Below are 9718 nucleotides of genomic sequence, written 5' to 3' on the forward strand. Positions count from 1 at the left end.
TGTTATCTTGTCAAACGTCCCACCTTTTGCACCATCTGAGCACCTTTTTTCCCACCTCCACCAGTTCAGGGAGATGAGGTGAGGTCAGGCATTGTGCTGCTTTTGCTTGGTCTGCAGGAAGCCCATGTTTACTCCTTCCAGCGATAGGTTCAGAAGGTGGTTGTGGAGGGTGCTTTTACTGTCGAGCACGAAAGCTACGTATGCGAGGTCTTCTGATCATTGAAGGATATGTTGTGCCATACCTGTAAGGAATATGTGGCATCTAAGGCTGCTTTAACACCCGAGTGACCACAGTTGGCACTGTCACCCTCCCCTCAGCCTCTGCAGGAGACAGTTTCCACAGCTGAGGACTCAAATAGGGTGGAGAGAGGAAGGCCCAGAGGAAAACTAAACATTTGGGGCAGCCTCCCATGAGGATTCCCCAGGTGGCCCCAAGACCATCAGTCCCCAGACTGGTGAGGGATACTTCCCAGATTAACAGCATTTCCAGGTCTATCAAGAAAGCGTAGGATTTGGAACAGAGCCTAGGGCCCACCAATGACGGATGCAGAGGTTAGCAAGTGGTGCCCAGTCCCCCTAGCCCCACACACACCCTGAAATCTGTAGGGAACCAGAAAAAAAGGGAGGATGATTGAAGGCAGGATGGTGGGGAAATTGAGATGTCCCTTGTTCCACTAATCTCCCAGAAAAGGCGCCTCTCCTCAGGGTCAGAGGGTCCCAGTATTAACAACACCATCCCCGTGGATGAGGTAGTGGTATCTGCAAAAAACCCCTCTCCCTCCTGTCTTGGGGAGGAGGATGATACAAAGCCACACCCACAACTGTGCCAGGCACCTTGGATGCTGAGATGAGTGTGGCCAAAGAGGTCTCACGCATGCTGCAAGAAGTCTAAAGTGCTACATAATTTGACTGGGGACTGTGGTGGGGATGATTAACCCGAGGCCAGCCTGGACGGCTGCGGTGAAGGAGAAGGCCTCCTCACTCTCTGAGACCTTTAGGTCAGGCATCTCCACCCTCACTGAGGATCTTTTCCCAGACATGGAGGGTAACCTGGTGCCAGGAATGGAGCAGGGTTCTGAACTGATGCCTTCCACAGGGCCTGATGTTTTAGTCAGCGTTTTACTTGAGTCCAATACTTGGATGTGCCGCAAAGGATCCTCCTGCTGTCAACCCTGGGGTTGGGGTTGAGGCAGAAGTGTGTGTAACCAGTGATCTCAGACCACTCCCACACACCCTGCAGAGGAGGGGTCAGGAGGAGAATGGAGCATTATTCATGAGGTACACCCCATCCCCACTGGGGAATCTCCAGGACATTCCCTGAGCAATGCTCGGTAGCTGAGGCAGAGTCCAGTTCGCTGCTAACCAGTGGAATTCCCTACAGCTTCTAGTCACATCTGCCCAGCAGCTCCTGGCAACCCTGGGAATGTGCAAGAACACAGAGCAGTTCTGTCAGAGTTTCCCTTGCATTTCGTCAGGGCGTGGAGGGGAGAAAAGGTCCCTTCCCCTACTCAGTAAGTTCGTTTCCAATGGTTTTCATACTGCTGTGAAGACACCCATTGCTAGCCCCAATATCAACAGCAGTGAAAACATCTAGCATAGATTTCATATCCTCTCACTCCTCAGGGAACATGCGTACACAGTGAGCCTTCTGCAGAAACTCATACTGTTCCAGAAGACAAAGCTTTGTCGCTCCTGGAGTGGCAGGAAAGGGTCTTCATGAGTCACGTGGCTTCCAACTCCAGTGGGATGGTTATCCTGCTCATCCCTTTTCTCAAGTTGAGATCTTAAGAGTCAAGGGATACATGTCAGGCCATCTGCTTCAACTCACAGTTCATTTTGGGGGCACATTGCTTCACTTGGTAAACATATATGTGCCTTGGATGGGACCTGAGCTAATGTGCTCCTTCACGGAAGCGTCTACTCTTCTTAGCCTCATCAATGAGGACGAACTCACTTCTCTTGGGAGAAGATTTCAATTGCATCCTCAAGAAGTGGGAGCGAGGCAGTACCCAGAAGAGTTCAGCATCACCTGGGAAGTTGAAGGACTTAGTTAAGGCCTTTAACTTGGTAGATATCTGGCAAAGTTTCCATCCCAATTCCATTACCTTCATCTTTGAAAGGCCTGGAGTCTGAGTATCCAGACTGACTGCCTGTACATTTACAGGACAAGCGCCTCCTATGCTTTGAAGGCCTTCTTGCAACAGACGCCATTGTCTAATCACAACCTATGGCGGACAGAGCTCGTTCCATTTAGTGCCAGGGTGATGTCTACTTTCTGGAACTTTAACATTTTGTTGCTGGAAGACAAGCAGTTCCAGGACTCATTTTGTCACTTCTGTGCTGGCTGGAGCGGGGGGGGTGGGGCTTCTCCTCCTTGAGGCTATGATGGAATGTGGGCAAGACTTTACATCAGTGTCTTCTGTCAGTGTACATGTAGGGGTCAAAGAGGCATAAATCCAGAATCGAGAGGTTGTAGAAGGAGGTGTTCACGTCTCAGTCAGCCCAATGTGGACCCAGCTCTATGGGAGAGGTACAAACAGAAGGTGGCTGCGCTCTGGGATCTGCATCTCATCACGTGTTCGGGTGTGTAAGTGAGATCGCAGGTCCAGTTTCCTCTGGATTTTGACAGTGGTTCCCCCTTCTTCTACTTGATGGAACAAAGGTGTGAGGTCTGCCAGCAGCTCCTGGTGCTACTAGCTGATGACAGATACCTCACCTTAGATCCGGAGGGCATCAGGGCACAAGTGAGGGATGACTATATGGCTGTCTTCTCTTCAGATCCATCCAGTGAGGGAGCTCACAAAGCTCCGTAGAAGAACATGCTGCAGTTTAGCCCGGTGAACGTCGAGAGACTCAAATGACTTGAGTCTGGGGGAGCTGACTGATGCCCTCAACTGTCTTTGCTGGACAAATCCCTAGGGCAGACCATGGAGTTCTTCAGGGAATTCTAGGACATCTTAGGCGGTGACTATGCACGGGCCCTAGGGAAATGTATCATGACTGAAGAGATGCCCCTTTCCTGGAACAGGCCAGTCATCACTATGTCGCCTAAAAAGTGATCTCTTAGGTAAGTTTACTTAACCCGGTACTGTCCCCATCCCAAGAGAGACTGACAGGGGTGGTGTCAGAAGTGGTGGGGGTGGAGGAATTTGATTATTCTGTTTGCATCTTTCGTTTAAAAGAGTAGAGGACTGTTTTTCAGACTGGAGGACAGTGACCAGCAGTGTGCCATACAGACGGGTCCACTGTTGTTCATCATTTATATACATGAATATAGGAGGTATGGTTAGTAAGTTCGCAGACAACTCCAAAATCAGTGCTGTAGTGGACAGTGGAGAAGGTTATCTCACAGTACAATGGGACCTTGATCAGCTGGGTCAATGGGCCAAAGAGTGGCCAATGCAGTTTAATGTTGTATATTGTCACATAGTCTGACAAAGGGTCTCCAGGCAGGAAACATTAACTCTGATCTTTTTCTTCACAGATGCTACCAGACTTGCTGAGCTTTTCCTTCTGTTTTTGTTCCTACTTTATTGAATGCTTTGAGTTGTAGGAGTTGGGATGTCATGATGCAGCTAGACAAGACATTGGTGAGGCTGTTTTTAGAATACTGCATTCAATACTGGTCTCCCTGTTATGGAAAGATATTATTAAACTCAAAAGTGTTCAGAAAAGATTTACACAAATATTGCCAGGATTGGAGGGTTTGAGCAAAGGGAGAGGCTGAATAGGCTGGGCATTTTTTTTTCCCTGGAGCTTTGGAAGCTGACGGGTGACCTTACAGAAGTTTATAAAATCATGAGAGGCATGGATAGGGTAAATGGCCAAGGTCTTTTTCCCAGGGTAGGGCAGTCCAAAACTAGACGGCACAGGTTAAAGGTGAGGGGGGAGGGGAATTTAAAAGGGACCTGAGAAGCACCATTTTCACGTGGAGGGTGGTGCACGTGTGGAATGAGCTGCCAGAGGAGATGGTGGAGATGGGTACAATTACAACATTTAAAAGGCACCTGGATGAATAGGAACAGTTTAGAGAGAAATGGGCCAAATGCTGGCAAAAGGGGCTAGATTGGTTTAGGATATCTGGTCGGCACAGACAAGTTGGACCGAAGCATCCGTCTCCGTACTATATAATTCTATGAAGCTAGTCAAAGTAAAGCTCCATCACTTTAAACAATTCAGTACTGGTCTCATCTCAAAAGACTTTTCTTCAATCTGCCTTCAAATTAATTGAAGTAATGTTTATGTGGCTGACACAAATATCTCGTTCAGATCAGATAAACTGTACTTCTGGGTTAGACTGTAGTTTGATGATGGGTAGAATGGGCATTCCACAAATGTCAAATTCCTAGGGCACTTACAGTATCTGAAAGAAGATTCAAGCCATATGTAATAATGCCATATCATGTTTATGATCAAAAGCCTCTAGTAGTGAACTGCAAGTCATTTCGTGCCACTCATGAAAATTCTCCTAGCTCTAAGATATCAATTAATTTTGTTACAGAAGCTAGGATCAAGGAATGAAATTACAAGAAATCAATTTAACAACTTATTAGTTGTATACAGAAATGAGCTTAGTTTGAGATATCCTCAACTACAGCACTCAAATCATCTGTTCCACGCAAAGTACAAAAAGTAGCTGCTCAGTTTTTTTTAATAAAAGTTAATAGTGTACATCATCAGCAGACACTCCCTGAAGCTTAGTACAAAAAGTCAGCACTTCATGTTTGCACTTGCTCAGTAACATTTAATAGAATCTTCAAGATTGCATTTATATTTACTTTTCACAACCATCAGATATCTCAAAGTGCTTTAGATCCTACTTAGTACTTTTAAAAAAAAGTCTGCAGTCACTGTTATAATGTAGGAATATGATGTCAATTTTATGCAAAGTTCAACAACGTGATAATGACCAAAATAGCCACAACTTACATGGAAACCTATAGCACCATGCGGCTGCATGAAATAATGACAAAGTTGCAAAATGTATTTGAAAACGGAACTGCTCTCGACAATTACATGCCAACCGTTTTTGTGGTGATTAATGTTACTGGTGCTCAGATCAAATGCAAAGTGCACCTATGCCCTCTGAAGCTTCTCATTATATTCGAAGGAACCAAACTCAACTTTGGGCTACATAGATTTGAAGCGTGTCAAGTCCAAAATTTACAGGGTGCTCCATTTTTTTTTCAAATTCAATCTTTATTTCAAGACAAAAGTTAATAGTGACAACATTTGATTGTGCATGTATTGAAATGCTTTAGTCCAATCAAAGAGTTAATTTCCTCAAGTGATTTCAGTGTTCTACACAGGACAAAGTAGATGTCGGTGTCCAAACAGTGACCTTCAAGAGATAAGGGAAAAAACCAGCAAGTGGCTTATGGCTGACTGCAATGTATTCTGAAACTCTTATCAATAACTTCTATTTTTGCTAAAGTTCCCACAGACTGACAGTAACCATTTTCCAGGACATTAAAAAATTGAAAAGTTAGAAGATTTAGGAAAAGTTAAATTGTTTAAATTCAAAGACATATAGAGCATGTGAATACAAGTTAAACCAAGGCTTTTCTTCTGAGAAAAAGGCTAAAATACTCTATAATAGTTAGAACAAACAGTGAGCAAAAGCTCACATTACTGAGGAGCAAAGAGACAACAATATGCTACTGATGCAACAGGTGAATCAAAGAAGACAAATATCAGCCAGTTTGCTACTCAAAAGAAACATTTGGCAATCTTATGCTACATCAAGTAACAGCCACAACATTGAAAAGTGATATACTGAACAGAGACAGACATGTTGCCAAGGCTATATTGTAATCTTGAACGTAATAGTTAATTATCAAATGAAACCCAACTAATGTGGATAAATATGATAAAGACTAAAATGTTTATGAACATCTAAATTATGCAAAGGAAATAAATTTTATTGTAAGGGCTGATTTTTTTAAGGGACATGTATCTTAATTAGTATCTTTAACTTCACTTTGATGTTCCCATCCGTGATAAGTTGCACTTCACGGAAAGTTGTCGTGATGTTATGTTTTTGACTTATTGATGCGTCAATAATCAATCTGCTTTAGATCTGCTCTGCATGATAATTTGAAATAAACTGACTTCAAAATAATGGTAATGAGCTCAACTGACTAATTTAAATATGGTTGGCAGACTGTTGATTTCTGCCCATCTATCTACCCATGTTCTAGGGATGAGCTCAAAGCAAAAAAAGAGAGAATGGATTGTCTGGGCACCTACCAGAAAAAAACACATAACAGGGGTATATAAATTCCAGCCAATAGAATGCAATGACAAGGAATTTGTGGTAATTCTTTAGGAAACACTAGTTCAGCCTCAGCTGGAGTACTGAATCTAACGTTAGACTCTACTACAGCAAATATGTAAAAGCACTAAAGATGCAGAAAAGGCTTGAGAACGGTGATGGGAAGGATGTTGTGAAACTTGAAAGGATTCAAAATAGATTTCAAAAAAGATTCAAAAAAGGATGTTGCCAGGGTTGGAGGGTTTGACCTAGAGGGAGAGGCTGAATAGACTGTTGCTATTTTCCCTGGAGCACCAGAGGCTGAGGGGTGGCCTTGTAGAGGTTTATAAAATCATGAGGGGCATGGATAGGGTAAATAGCCAAGGTCTTTTCCCTGGGTTGGGGGAGTTTAAAACTAGAGGGCATAGGTTTAGGGGTGAGTGAGGAAAAAAATTTAAAAAGGACCTAACGAGCAACATTTTCACACAGAGGGTGATGCATGTATGGAATGAGCTGTCAGAAGTGGTGGAGGCTGGTACAATAACTTTTAAAAGGCATCTGGATGGGTATATGAATAAAAAAGGTTTAGGAGGAATATGAGCCAAATGTGGGCAAATGGGACTAGATTAATTTAGGATGTCTGGTCAGCATGGATCAGTTGGACCAAATGTTCTGTGAGTGTGCTGTACATCTGTACGACTCTATGATGGGCGAAAGAAACTTAAATTACATGAATACATCAGCAAAACTGTGATTGTTCAAAAAGAAAACAAAAGTGTAGAGAAGATTGCAAAATCACAAGGATCCAGGATAAAATGTTCAATGTTGATAGAAAGGATGACAAGCAGAGGAATCCAATTTAGAGTAGCTGACAAAAGAACCAATGGCAACATGAGGAAATTGTCATATGTGTCAAGTGGTTAGGATCAGAATGCACTACCTGCAGGGTAAACCACAGCTTTCAAAAGGGAAGTGAATATTTATCTGAACAGAAGAAAAAAAAATTCACACTAAAGGGCAAAGACAGGTGAGTAGGATGAGCTATACTACTCTCATGGAGAGCCAGCAGGAAAGTGGATCAAATGAATCACAGAATAGCTTCCTTCTACACTATAACTATTCAATGGATTCTATGTCAACTAGAAAGTTCTGAAATAGTTAAAGTGAAATGTAATCTTACAGTTCTTCATTCAAATGAATATGTTCCTTCAATCTCCAATCATCAATGAATTTGATTGGAACTAGCTGTTATAAACAAGGAAAATCAATATTTCACAACATTGTCAACATGTGTACTGAGCCACTTCTAACAGAGACTGGCATCAAGAAGTACGGTAAGCTGCCATCGAGGAGTTTAGTATAATAAGGTACGTCAATATTAAAGGATTCTCTAAATGTCAATCGTAGATATTGTTAAATTGCATTTCAGCAAATGTAATCTTCAGTATTACATTTCATGGCAATGGTTAAACTACTGGGGGGGGGGGGGGGAACTTACTTTTCATTGCCTGAATCAATGCTTTTCCATCTTTAATCAGATCTTTAATGAACTTGTTTGTTTTTTCCAGCTCTGCTTCATGAGACTTGATTCTGTCCCGGAATTGTGGACTGTCTAGGTAACAATCACTGAACTCAAGTGCCGGCAGGCCCATGGTTATCAATAAAGGACTGTTTTAAAACAAAAAAGCAGCAGTGGAAAGGTACCACGATCCAAAGGAAAATGTTCCAACAATCCTCCGAATGTTATTGCTGCACGATCAAATTATATCCCACTGAGCTCTCCCCCTCTGCGTCTGTCCCTAAGCCCACATTCTCGCTTTCTGTTCCTGTTTGCGGGGGATCAGTAGCACTGTTTAACCCTTCTCTCTCACTCTCCTTCCCGAAGTTGTCTCTTTTCCGTAGGATGAATTAATACCGCTCTCTCTTCGTGTTACTGTTTGATCCTCCCGAGTTCGACGTAGGTGGCTGTTCCTCTCTAACCTAGGTGACAGCGGGTTTCTGCCTCTCGCCACATTCAGATGTTTCTCTCCCTGCCCTTGGAAAGATTACACAAGACTGCGTCCTTTTGGTGTATTTTTGTGTGAGAGTGTAGGAAGAGAGAAGGGAGGCTATCACCCCTTCACGCGGTTATACCTGTCGGTGTCTCTTTCTCTCACTGTCCCCAAGTATATCTGTGGATCTGTTTTTATGTTTTCCTCCTCCCTGACCCTGGTGGTTCTCCCTCCGGGAGGATTCGCGTTTTCCCCGGCCACAGACTGCTAACGTCTCGTATCGCCCGCAGAGTTGCACGACCTCTGGCAAACAGCCGCTCTACTGAATCCAGACTGCGATGGGACAGATTCAGCCGCCGCTTCCGATGGTTTCACGTTATCAATATTATCACCATCTTCCCTACCGCCGCCACCGCAGCGAAACTTCATGAAGATTCCGCTCGCGCTTCCGTCAATCGGCCAACCTAGCCTGATTACTATGGTTACGATTGACGGTCGGAGCGTCCAATCCTGAGAACGGACCAATCAGACAGGCCGTTAATCGGAGCAAGTTCCGTTCATCTGCACACCCCCCCCCCCGACAAAACGTCGGTTTAGCAGGGGTGGGGGTCTCGTGCTGAGTTAAAGGCAAGTGCTCAGCGGAGGCGCGCGCCTTTATCTTAAAGGGATGGGTGAGGATTCTTTTCCCAAGCATTGCCACATGGGTTGGTTACACAAGTCTCGGTTTTAACAATTTAGGTGTGGACTTGAACACTTTTTTAATGAAGGTTTTTGATATATAGTTCTTTGGAACTTGGATTCTAAAGTTCTACCATTCCTCCATTGTAAAAATCCTGGATTTCCTCCCTGAGAGCACTGTAATTTACTCCCCCTCCCCAGCACGGGAGAGTGTCAAGAAGAGACTGCTAATTCCCTTTTGAGAAGGTGGATCTTAGGCTATTTGCCTAGCCATCGACAACCCGATTTTCTGAACGAATATAAAAGACCTGGAGGCTACTACGGCAGAAACGTAAAAGCAGAGGTCTAGGCCCGAAACTCTGTGTGGAATTTTACCAGATATCCTAGTCTCAAACAGACAATATTCATTAACATTCTGCAAAGCACTGAGCTCAAAAAATTTACTGGATTAGTTGGATATGATGTGCTCTTCATAAATCTATGCTGACTCTTTTTAACTTGTTCACACTTAACCAAGTATTTAATCACTGCCTTCTGGTAATAGATTCCAGCTACATGGCTACCATGGATTAAACTAACAGATCTGCTTTCATCCGATTTATTCCTCCCTTTTTAAATAATGTAATGAAAATTGCCATATTTCAGTGTCTGGACTGTGGGAGGAAACCCACGCAAAGATGTGCAGGTTAGGTGGACTGGCCATGCTAAATTGCCCATAGTGGTCAGGGATGTGTGGGTTATGGGGGGGGGGGGGGGGTTGGGTCTGGGTGGGATGCTTCAAGGGGTGGCGTGGACT

The 9718-nt window shown here is 43.9% G+C and overlaps 1 protein-coding gene across 9 annotated transcripts in view; it reads right to left on the reverse strand.

Moving 5' to 3' along the window:
• LOC125458177 (rho GTPase-activating protein 26-like) overlaps positions 1–8760 on the reverse strand; it is a 203893-nt gene extending 195133 nt beyond the window's left edge. For 5 of the 9 annotated variants that reach the window (XM_059650654.1, XM_059650652.1, XM_059650648.1 and 2 more), the window contains exon 1: positions 7752–8759. In XM_059650654.1, the coding sequence (XP_059506637.1) occupies positions 7752–7905 (154 nt within the window). In that variant the 5' untranslated portion in view covers positions 7906–8759. Of the gene's footprint in view, positions 1–7751 lie in introns of all 9 variants that reach the window. The other 4 variants (XM_059650653.1, XM_059650649.1, XM_059650651.1 and 1 more) reach the window with 2 other exon arrangements.
• Positions 8761–9718: the final 958 nt, after the last annotated feature.

Source organism: Stegostoma tigrinum, chromosome 13 (genome assembly GCF_030684315.1).
Source record: "Stegostoma tigrinum isolate sSteTig4 chromosome 13, sSteTig4.hap1, whole genome shotgun sequence".
Lineage (NCBI taxonomy): Eukaryota > Metazoa > Chordata > Chondrichthyes > Orectolobiformes > Stegostomatidae > Stegostoma > Stegostoma tigrinum.